This window comes from Squalius cephalus (genome assembly GCF_949319135.1).
Source record: "Squalius cephalus genome assembly, chromosome: 4".
In the NCBI taxonomy this organism is placed as follows: domain Eukaryota; kingdom Metazoa; phylum Chordata; class Actinopteri; order Cypriniformes; family Leuciscidae; genus Squalius; species Squalius cephalus.
Window position 1 is genome coordinate 35013879 of NC_137125.1, and position 17989 is coordinate 35031867.

At 36.0% G+C, this 17989-nt stretch overlaps 1 protein-coding gene across 4 annotated transcripts in view; it reads right to left on the reverse strand.

Moving 5' to 3' along the window:
* The window catches only part of gramd4a (GRAM domain containing 4a), a 56043-nt gene that overhangs the window by 12554 nt on the left and 25500 nt on the right, over positions 1-17989 (reverse strand). For all 4 annotated transcript variants that reach the window (XM_079868741.1, XM_079868740.1, XM_079868743.1 and 1 more), the window contains 8 exons: positions 6613-6733; positions 5565-5626; positions 3771-3906; positions 1824-1849; positions 1604-1695; positions 710-801; positions 330-378; positions 160-231 (listed from right to left, as the gene is read on the reverse strand). In XM_079868741.1, the coding sequence (XP_079724867.1) occupies positions 160-231; positions 330-378; positions 710-801; positions 1604-1695; positions 1824-1849; positions 3771-3906; positions 5565-5626; positions 6613-6733 (650 nt within the window). The remainder of the gene's footprint in view (positions 1-159; positions 232-329; positions 379-709; positions 802-1603; positions 1696-1823; positions 1850-3770; positions 3907-5564; positions 5627-6612; positions 6734-17989) is intronic.

A 17989-nucleotide genomic window follows, 5' to 3' on the forward strand; every position in this document is an offset into this window, starting at 1 on the left:
TTCATACATAACAGAAGCCTTCAGATCAAAAAGATTTCAAGATCAGGAGTGTGTCCAAACTTTTGACCAATAATGTAAATGCTATGGACACCTTTATTATCTAAATGAAAATGTAAAAAAAAAAAAGCGTTCATGTGTTCAAGCCTGTAAAGCTGATACCTGTGCTTTTTGTGCGACGTCGAGAACTAACTGAAACTTTTCAGACACAGTCAGGTCTTCCTTTGGAGGTTCCTGGAAAGAAAGACCACAAGGAAGAACATTTAAATATCCACAATATAAAAATAAAAGTCACTGACATGCAAACACACACCCTGGAAAAACATTCCTACCACAGGTTCAGAAACTTCAGGCACAATACTCCACTGAATTCTCCATCCTCTATAGAAAAAACCAACAACATTAAATTGATTTGTTTGCGTTACATGAACACGTATATATACATACACGTACATGTATGTTTATTAATATACAGTCAGTGCATGTGCAGTACATGTGCAGTGATAATGACTGCCTGAGTGCACAAATATGCTGACACCAAGCCCAAGTTGACTACTGATCTTTTGGTAGTATAGAAATTCTTACAATTGGCAATTTCAGCCAATACAAAACAACTTAGAAATTTAAGTTAAATCTAGGTAACATTTTTAATTTAACCCTGAAATGATTTGACCGTTTCAAAGCCATTCTAGTGAAAAAGCAAACGTTTTACCTGGCGATGAGGTAGTTCAACGACAACCTCAGAATGGCTAAGAATAGAAACAAAGGAATAGCCCAGCCATGCCATGCTGCATTCATATAAATCTGTGACAAAAACACAACACACATTACACGGCTGCCCAACTGATGAGCAATTTAATGAGCAAGTACAGATTTTTTAAGTAAAGCATTTGGTAACACTTTATTTTTGTTTTGGTGAAACTTTATTATAAGGTGTCCTAATTACTGTGTAATTATACATTTAAGTACTGAGTAATATTAATGAACAACATGTACTTACTATAAGGTTAGGAATAAGGGTTGGTTGCATGTAATTATGCATAATTTATAGTTATTACTACAGTAACTACATGTAACGTGTAACAAGGACACTGTAAAATAGTGTTACCTTAGTTTCTTTGTTATAAGTTGCATGTACTTACTATAGTAATAGCCGTAAATTATGCATAATTACATGCAAATAATCCTAAAACAAACACTAATTCTAACTATAATCTTATAGAAAGTACATGTTATTAATTAATATTACTCAGTACTTAAATGTATAATTACACTACAGCAAGGACAACTTAAAATATAGGGTTACACATTATTTTAAGGTGTCATTGTTACAGTATAATTATATATTTAAGTACTGAGTAATATTAAGCAAGTACATACATGTACTTACTATAGGGTTAGGGTAGGATTAGAATTTGGTTGAGGGTTAGTTGCATGTAATTATGCAAATTTACTGTTAATACTAAGTACATGCGACATATGTAACAAGGACACTGTAAAATAAAGTGTTACCAAAGTTTATCTGCCTAAAAGAAATGTAGGATGAGTAATATGTACAGTATATATGTATAATTGCAAACATAGAAAACTGATGAAGGCCACTCACAATGAAGGCAATTGCTGACGTATATACTGAGTGCCAGTTGGATAAGGCGGAAAGATTCCGTAAGAAATTTGTTACCGGTCTGGCACCCCGTTCTAGAAAAAAATGAAAAGATAAACAAGATGAAAAATCGAAGCAAAAAGAGCTTGAATAGTTTCAAGAGCATGAAGTACATCAACAAAAACACAAGAACACTTTAATACAACAGCAAAAATAGACTTACTAAGTCGTCGCATATTTTCAGTTAATCTGGAAAAAAAAAAGAAGAGTTTGAGATATCATTAATGTCCATGGCACAGTGGGGGGACAAGTTACCTTGCCTTCAGCTAACATCACTAATTTCTTCCACCAACCACAGCCTGGCTTGTATTTTTTATAGCAAAGTGACACTTAAACCGCGTAAATCAATGAAAGCAGACAGCTGTGGGCAGCACACACTCAATACCTCTCTTCAGAGACAGATAGATGTACTCCATTGATCCCCGAGGGGACATTTAAGAGACATGGACTCAATAGCCTCATGTATAATTTAGGCAGGTACATGCATTGACTGGACATCAGATCCAGAACTCCACAAACCACAAAAACCTCAAATATTCTCAGGTGGTTTTGAGATAACTGTCTCTATGACATAAACCAAGTGGATCAAAAAGTGAGGAAGCTCTAAAACTTTTGAAGTTCTGAACATACTGGATTCTTTTCATTATTATTATTGTTACTTGTTGAGTCCTGCTTCACTAGTTTAGTTCAGCGTATATAAATTGTAAATTCCAGTAGGCTGTACACAACATGTTTGTCAGGGATTTGTGAAGAGGTTTTGCTATGAATTTGTTTTTTATTTTAAAAACTCTTCATACGTTTCTTGGTTATGAAAAATAAAAGTCTTAAACCAACAACCCCCAAACATAAAAACCTTTACAAGCGACTGGACTGTCTTGCTTTCAATTGCACTAAATTATTAGCACAAAACAAGGTCAAAAACAAGTTTAGCTAAATAGTTCAGCTAACTTAAAAAAAAACAAGACAACCTATCGCACTCAACTTTTTAAGTTAACTCAACTAATTCGCTTCAGTTAATGTGAACTTAAAAACTTTTGTTCATGAAATGAGTAGCAAGCAGTCTTTTGAACTTAAAATTTGTCAAGGCAACTTAATGTTTAGCATTCAGGAATGCAAGCAGCTACAGTCCTTGTTTTTTCCTTGTCCTTGTTAGCTACACGACATGAACATCATTTGCCTCTTAAAACTATAGAGGCACATGGTTTACCCTTTTCACCAGGGCAAATAAGGTGCAAAAATTGCAATGAGAGGCACACAATTACAATTGTTGATCATCACCATGTTTGAGATTTGTGTGTTAAGGTGCTGAGCTATATGTTTTTCTCATTGCAACTTTTGCAATTTATTTTGCCCGGGTGAAATGGGGTAAATTGTGTAGCTCTAGTTTTAAGAGGCAAATGATAATCATGTCGTATAGTTAATTTTGAAAATCAAACATGGAGATGAAAAAACAAGGATTGTAGCTGCTTGCATTGCTACACATTCTTTGGTTGTCTTGACAAGACGTTTTAAGTTTAAAATATTACCTGTAACTCATTAGATGAACAAAAGTTTTTACTTTAACTGGTGAAAATTAGTTGAGCTAACTTAAAAAGTTGAGTGAGATCGGTTGCCTTACTTTTTCAAGTTAGCTCAACTTGTTTCGTTTTTTTAAAAGTGTAATTATAAATACAATATAAGTTGATAATAGTTTTTTTTTCTCCCTTTCCAAAAAAGGAGGCCAGCTCTTCAAAATCTGGGCCAGAAATTAGATGACCAAGCTTAAGTTTGGCATGGTAAAACCTAACACTAACCCTCTGATATGTACATAATTTGATAGAACCAGGGGAGAACATATGTTAGAAAACTTTAATTTGGACAATTTTGAAAGAAAAAGCTTAATTTTATGTCAGTTGATGGATCTCCTCTTTGCCACTATACTTGGCCTATTCTGACTAAAAGCATCCTGACCACAGGGGGGCAGATGTTTACAATAAAACGTTACTGGACAGAGAAAGAACTGTGGGAAATGATAACTGAGCAGAGTATTTTAGTTTCACAAGAATGAATGACTTCTTCCAAACCTGTACAGAGTTATATAATGTTCCACAGGTGATCTTTCTTCACTGACCTTTTAGCACTTAGTGGCTCCTCAGCCTCAACTGTGTTCTCCTCAGGCTGGAAGCGAAAATCCTCAATGTAAACCCCAAACCGATCATACAGCCAACTCTGCAGCCGCGAACACACCGTCTCCTTCTGCTGTTTGTCTACAGTGAGAGTTTAGAGATATACTTCATTCAGAAGCCATAAGCAAAGCTCTATTAATCTGAATCCTGAGAATCAGGGAGCTTGTGCTCTACATTCTCATTTCCTGCCTCAAACAAAAGGGGTCGATCTGGCCTAGTTGGTCTACAAAATTAGACAAGTGCCTAAAATAACTGGAGCAGATATTTCAGAATTACTAACCAAGACCAGGCGGGAAATCCAAAAAACGTTATACCAGATTAGAGCAACAACCAAACCACTTTAACCCTAATGACTGACAGACAAAAAGATTAATCAAATAGAGATCTAATAGAAATTACAGATTTTTGTGGCTATAATTTACAGAATGTTGTGTTTATATGTCTATGTGGTGTTTTTAATATGCTTTAAGACAGATGTGTATTTTCTCTTTAAAACTGCAGTGAACCAAAGACGGTCACAAAAACGCGGTTTGAAATCGGGGTGGAGTGGAGGTGGTCTACTAAATGAGGCAATTATGTAAAGTTATATTCAAGCTATTTTTTAAGCATGACAATTTTTTTTTTTTTTAGGTCATTTTGGTGATGAAAGAAAAAATTTTGATTTATTTCATACCAAAAGTAACCTGCTCTGTCTTGTCTGTTGGCGCATTGTCAGTGTCCTCTTTGCTCCGCAATATATTTTTCACTGTGTGAGAACATGTGGAGTGAGAGCGGAATGGCTTGTCAGACGTAGCAACAGTAACTAAGAGGGGCGGGTCTTTGTGAAAGGTCAATTTCAAAATCATTTAAATCTTTGTGGACTCGGCCGGACTCGACTCGGACTCGGACTCGGATGTTAAGGACTCGGACTCAAGTCCGACTCGGCCCTCTTTGGACTCGGACTCGATTGTTAAGGACTTGGACTCGACTCGGACTCGACAAAGGTGGACTCGGACCCAACACTAGTTTATATAGGTAATTTTGGTGATCAAAGATGAGTTTTAAGGGATACAATTATTGACTACAGGGGGACTTTAATAATTAGGATACTACATTTACCATTAAGATACAAATTATACAATTTCAATAAAACTATTTTTTTATATACTTTTCAGCATTGAAAGGGAAACATATTTAGCATTACATTTTCTTGTCCACCATGTTAATTCTTTTCACCGAGCATTTTGCAGTGAATTCTGGGATTGCCTCATCTTCAAACGATACATATAATTAATTCTTTAGAGTTGATCTAAAAATGTTGAGGTGTAGACATATTTTCATCCAAAATTTAATAATTTTGAGACTTTTAGGGGGAGTTTACACAACACCGTTTTCAACTAAAAACGACAACAGCGTTTTGGGGACCAGAAAATACAAACTTTTAAAGTTTCAAAGTGCAATGTCAAATTTTATAGTCTCCATGAAAACTACAAAAACATAATTATGGGAAAACAGTGACATCATGCGCATGCGCATTACATGTTCAGTCTATAGGCGCATAGTTTCTTTACAAAGTGATATCGCCAACTACTGGCCTGGCATGAATAATACAGCGTTTTTAGACGTTTTCGCGGATCCATGTGAACTGAGATTTTTGTCGTTTCTACACGAAACACTTTCAGTTTTTAAAACTTAAATTTGAAGTGCATTGTTCTCGTGTAAATATACGCTTATTGTCATAACATTATGGGTTGTGTTACCTGTGCCATTAGCTGCAGGTGGCTGCTGTTTCCGTGGAAGCTGAGGTGGAGAATCTTCACACCTGGACCAGGAAACACAAACTACATTAACTTTCAGTTCATACAAAACTAGAGTAAAATAGAGTAAAATAAGTGTAAACTGAGCTACTAAAACGGACTTAAATAACATCTAATTAAAGCTAAATAGAAACATTAAAACATAACAAAATGAAACTTAACCTAAAATTAAAATTCAAAAATATAAATAAATTCAAAATATGAATAAATACTATAATAGTATATACATTATTATAAGATGAAGGTCAATGACAAGCCACCATTCACAAAAAAACTGTACAAATGAAATCAAAATCAAATCAAATTAGAAAAAATAAGGATGCAATGTTTATATAAAACTTTGTATATTCTGATTATTTTGAGAATTGTACAGATAAGAAGCTATAAATCTATTAGGGTTTTAATATTTATAAAAGCAAACACATTTAATATTTATATATTTAAGTTTCAATTGTTTTGTGTTCAGCCATTTTCCCCCAAACATTTTGAGAACTTTAGTTAAAAGCTAAAATGATATAAAACGTTTGATTGTCAAAATCTCATCAACACATATTTGCAGGTCAATGATCAGACACCTCTCTTCGTGTCGCCAATCAAATCTAAATCAATTACATATTGAAACAACATCAGTGGAAAGAACACACTGTACTGACATATTGTTGTGCATGTCTCTCTACGTATAGATATTGACTTTCCACTTTAGGGTCATGGGGGGTGAGATGTAGTGGCTATTTTTATAGCTCAGGTTCTGGCGAGGTCATCCCACAGAGTACAGGACCGGGTCATTGAACACTGTTAACACAAACTATAGAACTAATTCCAAATAAGAAGCAGTTTTCTATTCCCAATCCCTAGTACTTGCATAGAGCATCTGGGGCCTCAGGCTCCTGTGCTCCTCGTCCATTGTTTGAAACTTTATGTCAACTCATTTTATGTGACGAGTTAATTTGTGATGGTGAGTTGTTGTTGTTTTTTTTGTTTGTTTTTTCACCTGGTCTTCAGCACATCGCTCATCTTCTGTTCCAGGTCAAGTCTTCTGCTGCGTTCTCTCTCCAGCTCCTGCTTTAGGGTCTCCACATTGGTTTCTTCTCGGAGCTTCCGCAATTCCTCCTCTGAAAAACAAAACAAAAAACAAGAACATACAAATTACCACACACTTCAATGTACCTTCTTGTATGAAGACAAATATTATGATCTAGACCTGGATATGTAAGTGTTAACAGGAAGTTTTATAAACATATCTAAATGTTTTCTGACATACATAAGTACCTAGATGTACCATGTAGATAGTTGAGTGATATTTATTTTCATTTTATGTTTAGTGATTTTTATTTATTTGGCACATGAATATGGTAATCACTCAGTGTAATCATATATCCCAGACAGCAACATAGTGTCGGCCCAGATCCGGCTCACATCTGGTACACGTGGATGGATTCAACACAGTACATGATGTGAGCCGTATCTGGGCCGACACTATGTTGCTGTCTGGGGAGTGATGATGGATGTATTTATGGTATGGTATGTAACACCATACTATACTTTTCCATGGGGATTCACACAAAAAAAAGTTAATACAGTAAGAAAAAATAAGTTAATAATAGTAATTTTAAATGCTATAGTTAAAACATCTTCATTACGATACCTGTTAGCTGTACAATCCCTTACAATATTTGCCCATTTACCATGGAAACCAATATGCTATACTTCAATGTCTCTTGTATCACTTAATCCTCTCTTTTTCTCATGTGAAGATAGAGTTCAAATAAATAATTAATTGACATTTATTTACAACCCCAAATCAGAAAAAGTTGGGGCACTGTACAAATTGTGAGTAAAAAAGGAATTGAATAATTTACAAATCTCATAAACTTATATTTTATTCACAATAGAATATAGATAACATATCAAATGTTGAAAGTGAGACATTTTGAAATGTCATGCCAAATATTGGCTCATTTTGGATTTCATGAGAGCTACACATTCCAAAAACGTTGGGACAGGTAGCAATAGGAGGCCGGAAAAGTTAAATGTACATATAAGGAACTGCTGGAGGACCGATTTGCAACTTATTAGGTCAATTGGCAACATGATTGGGTATAAAAAGAGCCTCTCAGAGTGGCAGTGTCTCTCAGAAGTCAAGATGTGCAGAGGATCACCAATTCCCCCAATGCTGCGGCGAAAAATAGTGGAGCAATATCAGAAAGGAGTTTCTCAGAGAAAAATTACAAAGAGTTTGAAGTTATCATCATCTACAGTGCATAATATCATCCAAAGATTCAGAGAATCTGGAACAATCTCTGTGCGTAAGGGTCAAGGCCGGAAAACCATACTGGATGCCCGTGATCTTCGGGCCCTTAGACGGCACTGCATCACATACAGGAATACTACTGTAATAGAAATCACAACATGGGCTCAGGAATACTTCCAGAAAACATTGTCGGTGAACACAATCCACCGTGCCATTCGCCATTGCCGGCTAAAACTCTATAGGTCAAAAAAGAAGCCATATCTAAACAGGATCCAGAAGCGCAGGCGTTTTCTCTGGGCCAAGGCTCATTAAAAATGGACTGTGGCAAAGTAGAAAACTGTTCTGTGGTCAGACGAATCAAAATTTGAAGTTCTTTTTGGAAAACTGGGACGCCATGTCATCCAGACTAAAGAGGACAAGGACAACCCAAGTTGTTATCAGCGCTCAGTTCAGAAGCCTGCATCTCTGATGGTATGGGGTTGCATGGTAAGTGCGTGTGGCATGGGCAGCACCATCAATGCTGAAAGGTATATCCAAGTTCTAGAACAACATATGCTCCCATCCAGACGTCATCTCTTTCAGGGAAGACCTTGCATTTTCCAACATGACAATGCCAGACCACATACTGCATCAATTACAATATCATGGCTGCGTAGAAGAAGGATCCGGGTACTGAAATGGCCAGCCTGCAGTCCAGATCTTTCACATTTTCCATAGAAAACATTTGGTGCATCATAAAGAGGAAGATGCAACAAAGAAGACCTAAGACAGTTGAACAACTAGAAGCCTGTATTAAACAAGAATATATGGGACAAAATTCCTATTCCTAAACTTGAGCAACTTGTCTCCTCAGTCCCCAGACCTTTGCAGACTGTTATAAAAAGAAGAGGGGATGCCACACAGTGGTAAACATGGCCTTGTCCCAACTTTTTTGAGATGTGTTGATGCCATGAAATTTAAAATCAACTTATTTTTCCCTTAAAATGATACATTTTCTCAGTTTAAACATTTAATATGTCATCTATGTTGTATTTTGAATAAAATATTGAAATTGGAAACTTCCACATCATTGCATTCTGTTTTTATTCACAATTTGTACAGTGTCCCAACTTTTTCTGATTTGGGGTTGTACTATGGTACTTAGTAAAGTAGCTTTGTAACAAGCAGGTTCATTTGCACTCATTCAGTCATTATTGCAAAATAAACCTCTTCTGGATTATCGAAGATGTTTCAGCTTCACATCAGGAACAATTTGAAAGTGTTTTCCTCAATAACTCTCCAGTCTTCTCAGTGGTCTAATGTACCGCTGTGAGCCTGCAGCTATGTACTCTACGTGGTCTTTGTTCCCAGCTAAGCATTATAAATATTTAAGTGCTAATATGAGCTTCCCTCATACAGAGAGCCATAAAGGAGAGAATAAGATCTGAGCGACCATCAGCGCTCTGGAAAACTCTAGTACCTGAACCCCTGAGTTCAGAGAGATGACCATTAGTGGAAGTGCTTCTGTGTGACAGATGGTTTCAGAAGAGATGAACATCACTAAGCAGGCAGTCAATTAATCTATAGCGACGTTTCTATTCACAGCATTTAGATTTTCACAAGGCTGAACTGCCTAAATATAGATTCTAACTAAAATAAAAGGCCCAGTGATCCTAATTTAGGCCTAGCATCCAACCCTTTTTATTGGTGTTAGCTAAGGTAAGCACACAACGCATGAGTTGCTGTTGAACTCAGAAATAGAAGTTTAAACAAACTTAGTAATAAACTTGGTGTGTAATGTTTCTTCTGGTACATTATTCATTTTCTAAGCAATTTTACTCATAGTTTTTGCACCGTTTTCAACTAAAAACAGAAAACTAACAACTACTCAGAACACTTTAGCAAACTGCATAACAAGATGCTAATAGCTACTTTGAAACCCTTAGTAAGTGCATTGCAACTTGGTAACATTCACTTAGCAACATCTTAGCAACCACAATACCCTGGCAACCACTCATATCACCATAATAGCCGCACAGCAGTGCGTCAACAACCATTCATAGCATCTTAGCAACGCTAGCATTGAAACACTCTGAAAACCTCCTATAACACCTTATAGCGAGAAAATCTAATTAATTCAAATTAATTTGTTCATGCCAAAAAGTTTTTAAGTAAATAAAGGGTTCTTCAAAGTGTTTTTAATCTATTGCTGATGGACAAATCACACAATGTACTGAGCCGTGGTGTGTCTCATCATCTGCAACCAACATCTTTAAATCTGTCTCCATTACTGACAGGCCACACAGAGAACAGACTGATTATGATGCTACAGCAATCAGTTCATCTCTAATTCTCATTGATCTTCATAAGAAAAAAAACAAACAGTCTCTTCAGGCAGAAAATCATATATTTCTGCCTCCTTTATTATTACTCGAAGGCTGAATGTGTCTGTGATCAGCCTGTTAATATGAACTACGGAATATGTTGACTGAAATGCTGGAATTATATGTTAGAAAGACATGTTAGTCATTTCAAAACATACAATATAGAATAGCTGTACACATTTACACTCAGTAGCTTCAGAAGAGCATGATGAATAGTACAGTGTATGTCTGGCTATTGTACAGGGTTTCCAAGTTTCGTGTAACAAAACCAGCCTAATTGCTATTCAAAACCCGCCCAATCACGGCCAAAACTAGCCCAATTGAGATATTTTGAAAAATGTCGGTAACCAAACAGCTGATGGGCCGCAACCGCATTGACTTCCATAGTATGAAGACAAAAAATACCATGAAAGTCAATGGGGTACATCAACTGTTTGGTTACCAATATTCTTCAAAATATCATCTTTTGTGTTCAGCAAAAGAAAAAGATTCATACTGGTTAGGAAGATTTCAGATGCCCAACACCTGTGAAGAGACGGGCGCCAACTCCCGCGAAGACTTCAGATGGCGTAAACACTGAATCAACATGCACCAATGCTACATTTTTCTAAATGTCATAATCATTTGTTAACAAACAAGTATTCATTACTTCAATGAGCTCATTGTTTTTGCCTTAAATTATTACATTGTTTAAATGAATACCTTTTTCGCTAAATTGTACATTTTTGAAATACATAACTTAGACAGTTACCTCTGATAACAGATCACTCTAAATTGTAATGTGGACTCATGCATTTTCTGTAAAGCTGTTTTGAAATGATGTGCATTGTGAAAAGCACTATACAAATAAATGAGAATTGAATTGAGTAAATGATGACTGAATTTAAATTTGTGGGTGTACAATCCCTTTAAGGAATAGTGAGAGCAGACGAAGGAATCGTGAAATAGAGAACATTTTCTTAGCTGGTTGCAGTTAAGTGCTCACAGAATAGATTTTAGCTTACAGTTTTCAGCTGTTTCTTGAAAACTGTCAGGGATTAATTTGAATTTTAATTAGTTTTAATTAATTAAAGGAAGGGTAGGTGTTTTGTTCCAGAAACATTTTTTGTTTAGTTATTCTGGTTAAAAGTCTCTTCACATCCTAAAAGCAATCACTAAGTTAAGTGGTCTAAATATATTTATATGTATATAAATCGTCTGTGGAAAGTGTAAAATGTTCGTCCAATCGTTGCCTTCGGAACGATGTCCTACCTGACTGTCAACGGATGTATTTTCATACACATTTCATTTCAGCACATTATGCTGTGCAGAGTTAGACAGACGTCAGTCACAGAGCACCGCAAACAAACAGCAGCCACCTTATACAGTTCCTCGCAAAACAAGAGCTTATGTTGCGTTCACGGCTATGTGCTTTTGAGACATGAGGTAGTTTAATGCCGTCTCTCGTGACGCTTTTGTTTGCTCTCTGCTGTGTGTGTTCATGTGTTTTTGGAGGAGGCGTGGCTTTGGAGATTCTCTGAAGAGAGGGTGGGATCTTATGCTTTCAAAGCTAGCTCGCTATTACTAGCCTCTCTGAAAATCACATATGTGACCCTGAACCACAAAACCAGTCACATGGGTACATTTTATGAAACTTATAGATTTGAGATTTCTTGAGATTTATACATCCAATGAAAGCTGGATAAATAAGCTTTCAATTGATGTGTGCTTTGTTAGAATATGACAATATTTGGCCGAGATACAACTATTTGAAAATCTGGAATCTGAGGGTGCAAAAAAATCGAAACATTGGGAAAATCACCGTTAAAGTTGTACATTTATGTTTACAATTATGCTGCATTCACTCACAAAAATACATGTTTTATATATTTACAGTAGGAAATTTACAAAATGTCTTCATGGAACATGATCTTTACTTAATAGCCTAATGATTTTTGGCATAAAAGAAAAATCGATAATTTTGACCTATACAATGTATTGTTGGCTATTGCCACAAATATACCCGTGCGACTTATGACTGGTTTTGTGATCCAGGGTCACATATACACTAACTTTAACACATCTTCACAGAACTGAATGAAACATTTAGCCTATATTTCTATTTCTATTACAGCAATTCCATCTGCTTTTGTTCTTGTCAGGGACAATATCTTCAAGTAGAAGGATGCCACCTGAAAAATTTGCTTTGTAAAATAATATTTTCTTATAAAATAATACTTATCTTATAACAACAGCATTTAACTTTGACTGTATTAACAATATAGAAAGGCTTCTAGTTTTTTTTGTTTTTTTGTTTTTTGTCTTTTAATTATAGTACCGGTATGAATTAGCAATAGATTCTTGCAAAAGAAATGATAATCAATATGAAACCTATCAAAGTAAGAATGCTGGGAAGGTCATGAAATATATATATATATATATATATATATATATGCCACTCTGTCTCTGCCTCTTTTCCATTCCTTCTTCCTCTCCCGACACTCTCTCTCTTAGTAATAATAGCCCTTCACAATGTGCTTCACGATCTCTCTCTCAATGCCAGTAGATTCACAGCACCCCGCAGACAGACTGGAGACGCCATAAGGCACCAATAACAGAAGTGGAGTGATCTACTATAGTGCTGATAGTCCTCCATCCTGCACAACAGAGCCATTTCAGAATGACCACACACACTAGACAGATAAATAGAGATACGAGTCATTATGTCTGATGTATGTTATGAGTATACGTTGCATTTTAGTCACAGAATCTGGAGACTGAACTTAACTTATGCTATTTTTATACTATAGGTTGAAATTTGAAAGAATATAATATATAAATAATCTGTGATCAATTCAGTCCTTATATGAAAAAATGTCGTGGCTGCACCATGGTAATGTAATGATATCAAGGTAATACCTAAATCAAGTTAGTTCACCCAAAAATTAAAATTCTGTCATTACATTCTCATGTCGTTCCAAACCCGTTGGACTTCCGTTCATTTTCGGAACACAAAAGATCTTTTTTTATGAAATCTGAGAGCTTTCTGTCCCTCCATAGACAGAACTACCACTTTGACACTTAAAAAGGTTCATAAAGGGATCATAAAATTGAGCAGTTTAATAAAAAGCCTAAATTAAATCTGTTCATCATATAAAGCGATCAAGTCTCTTCAGAAAGTCTCTTCACTAAACCGCTCAATTCATATGGATTAGTTTGACGAACACTTCATTAACTTTTTGAAGGGTCATAGTGGCAGTTTTGTAGCGGTCTATGGAGGGACAGAAAGCTCTCAGATTTTATTGAAAACTTCATTTGTGGTGAACGAAAGGTCTTACGGGTTTGGAACGACATGAGAGTGAGTCATTAATGACAGAATTTCCATTCTTAGGTGAACTATTCCTTTAAAGGGTTAGTTAACACGAAAAGTCAGCATTACCTACGACTTTTGCCTCAAACTCCCAATTACTGCTTATTAATAGTTAGTAAGGTAGTTGTTAAATGTAGGTATTGGGTAGGGTTAAGGGATGTAGAATATGGTCATGCAGAATAAGCCATTAATATGTGCTTTATAAGTACTAATAAACAGCCAATATACTAGTAATATGCATGTTAATAAGCATGCTAAAGTGTTTCCAAAATCGGATATAGTCAACAAATCAAGTGGCCTTGATATCTCTTAGCAGTCTGGATGCAAAGCACGTAAATGGCATCATATATAGCCCTTCTAAGGCTAGTTTAGATCAATTAGAAAATGTCTCTCATCCATAGCAATTTACTCAAATTAAAATATAATTGTATATAATGTATTTACAAAAACAAACAAACGATATTTACCCAAAATAAAGTAATGTAATATATTGCTGACGCATACCTTAATATCCAAGTTAGAACACCGTGATAAATTAGCACACATACAAACAAGCTAATTTCATCTCCACCTATCACACCATATAAAAGATTCAGGACCTCTCAGAGCTGTTACACACACTCATACCAGACTAGCCGTGTAAGGCTGAGAGGTCTATCCATCCTCATCCATAATTCCCTAAATAAAACCTTGCTGACTTCCTCTGCTAATGCTTTCACACTGGAACATTATGATTGTTGCTAGAACAACACAGTCACACCACAGATTTCTTAGAGAGCTCCATCCTGAGAGCACCAATTATACAAAGACTTAAAAAAATAATTTATATTGCAGTGCCGGATCCTGACATAGGCGATACAGGATTGGGCCCACTCTCAGTTCTGCTTGCCACTTTAATTGAATTTATTTTCTTTTCTTTTTTTATGGATAACTTTTATGGAAACTCCATGAGCTATTCTTTTTTCCCCCCAGCAGCCAACCACCACATCGCACTTCTGCTGCTGTCTGTGCAAACCAAACATAGCGGGCGATAGATGTTATATTAATAGCACTGTACTGCAAAGGTTGAGTTAATAAAATCAGTAAAATACCAAAAGAAATGCAAATAAAGGGCCCCGAGTAATTTTAGTTTCTAAAGATTGGTTTCATGACCAACAAATCACTCTTCATAATGATTATGAAAGTGATTTCTTAGAAAGGAAAAGATTGTTGTTATGCCAACATGTAAAGACATCAACTAAACAAATTTATGATTTCATTATAGTTAGGCAAGGAATAAACAACCGAGGGCATGCCATCAGAGCTGTGTAAATTTCGTTGACGAATAATTTGTCATTATTTTCCTCAACGGCATTTTTTCACAGACGAAAACGAGACGATAACTGAATAAAAACAAGTTTTGAATGACAAAATCTATTGACATTTTCGTCAACTAATAAAAAAACTAGACGAAGATGTTAGGGAGGGACGATTTGAGAAGAGATCCAGTCATATGAATTGTAATGTGCTGATCAACCCGGTGGGACACGAGTTGGCATGCGCTTAATGCATGTCTCATAAAACTTTAAAAAATGTAAACGTCTGGGAGAAAGAGAAGAGCAGACATATGGATAGACCTGAATAAGCGTGACCACGTGAAAGAGAACTAAAACAATTCAGATGACAAAAAAAATGACTAAAACTAAATCGCATTTTAGTCAAAAGACTATGAATAATACTAAATCAAAATTTCTACATAGTTGACTAACTTTGATAAAGTTTGCATCACTCGTTGTTATTTTCCTGTTTATTACTGTGAAGCTGCTTTGAAACAATCTGTATTATGTAAAGCACTATAGAAATAAAGGTGACTAGACTTGACTTGACTAACCAGTTGAAGATTCTTTGAAATCGGATTTATGATATTATAGACAACATCAGTGGCCTAAAGTTGAAGAACTGTGTGCTGACCAACCTCAAACACAACCTAAAGCAAAGGTCACAGGCGGTCACTTGTGGGTTGCTGATCTTAGGAAGCTTACAAGTGCTCTTACTAAGCATGGCAGCGATTCATGTAAACCTATTAAGAGCACAGCAGAGATGAATGACCATATAGCCTGGAGAAATACTAACACCGCTAACAAAGCTAACAAACAGCTCCCTGTTAGCTGAGAACAAACATTCTTGTCAGTTTCTCTCTCATTTGTTCTCTGCTTGTGTAATTAGCATTGACCAGTGGCCTGGTTTGATGTTCTGGTAATGCTGCCACTCTGCATTGCATCATGGTACTATAGCTTTGGGCATGACATGCTTTACTGTTGTCACAACACTCCATCAAACTCTCAGCCAGTGCATTATGTGTGGATGCCACTAGACAAGTATATCAATTATCGTAAATACCACACCTTTAAAAAGTAACTGAAGAATGTAGAATTAGTAATACAGATCTGAGACCCTAAAGAAATGGAACACCCAAAAATTAGAGATCCGGCCATCACTTACTCACCATTACAAACATCTTTGACTTATTTCTTCTGTAGAGTACAAAAGGAACAAAGTATTTGCATTGCTGCTCTTTTTATTCAATTACAATTGCTTTTCAATGATTGAATTCCATGTACTATAAAGTCTTCTGTAGCCATTCAATATTTTTGTGTGAAAAACAGATAGAAATTTAAGTCTGAATGCCAAAAGTCAAACTGAATGATTCTTTCACAAATCTGACAGATTCTGTTCTTGAAATAAGCTCACTGACTTGGTTAACTGCTCACTAGAAAGGAAGATTACCAGTGAAAAACATATTACATTTCAGTCTGTTTCTCACATATGGCTTTACAAGACATTTGTGATGCTTATATTATGCTTTTGAGTCATTGTTTAAGATTAAAACTTCTTTGTAATTGCAAAAAAAGAGAAGAAAAGAAGAGTGACCAGAATTTCTCCTTAGACACAAGGGTCAATTATGACTGAGTGGACCACTTACTGAGGCTAAGGTTGCCTTTGAGGTCATCTGTGACTCCATTGCAGAAGAAATCCATATCTGAGAAATAGGCCTCCATCTTGGCCCGATGCATCAAGAACTCATGAACAATCGAAGTCACGCAGTGGCTCTATTGTTCAAGCATAGTTGCCTTCAGTCATCAAGCGCCCAGTGATTTTTTTTTCACTCCACAAACAAAAAGAAATGTCCTTAAAATCCATCTTTGCCTCTTGGTGCACCAAATACCTGTGGTCAGTTTTGCCTGTTTTGAACTTGTCCAAATGGCAGGAAATGTAGAATCTAGAAGCTGGCATCCAATAGATTATATATGTCCTTTACAACAACCCACAAAACAACAATCATAACATGCAGCTTGGCGGACTGGATCTAAACCCTGCCTTTGAAATAAGCACCTAGAGGAAAACTACTGTTCCCTACTGATTGATGTAAAACAAAAGCTCTATTCATCAGAGAAAACCATTGGCCCGTACTGTTCACATTCTGTAAGGTCTTTTCCACAACAGTGAGCCATGTACCAAGACGAAGACAATACAGTGATGTTACCTAACTCAACATGGTTTGGTCCAGGTGCTTCCATGACTTCATGTGGTTCAGTGTTGTCAATGACCAGACTGTAGTTTAAAAAGGATCCATTTGAATTTTTTCCATTCATAATTTGCATGCTCAAAGCCTTTGGTGTATCTTTATTTAAATCAGCCACTACTTGTGACACCTATTCATTACTCTAACAGAAATACACCATTAGGAATGAGGGTTAAAGTTCCTCTAAACATTTTTAAAAATATCCATTCCTTGCATCAAATAGCATCAGTTTAACTTTGATATTGTTTTATATAATGCCAATGGGGACCATTATCCTTTGTTTTGATTTCAAATGTCATGGTACATGACATTTCAAAAATGTATTTACAAGAGCAAGCAGATACTATCTTTAAAGACAAATACAGAGGGCAAAATGATCTGCTATTCCATTCCAACATCCTGTTTCTAAGAAACTTCTTGAGATATAGCTCATCTGTCTGTGGGTACACAGGTCAGAACACCATATCAGTCACCATGTCAATCATCATTTTCTACTTTGATATCATCAAAAGTGCTCAGATAGCATAGGATGACCTTTGCTTTGTTTGTAATCCATTATTTTATTAAGCAGGGCTCAAATCTTGTGGTCTTGATTTAGAGACCTATGAAGACCACATAAACATAGCCTTGGTTTGACACTCATTACTGGTCATGGTCTGAGTCTCATTTTTCACTTTTTTTGCTCCAGATCTGAGTCATGACTTATCTCAGACCACAGTCTATTTCCGCTGTACAGAAGGTGATGATTACCTCAACCACAGGTCAGCAGGCATCTTCAGCCATAAAGAGAATTTGCAATAATTTCATAAAAGCTCAGAAAGGCAGCTGAGCCACCATACGAAA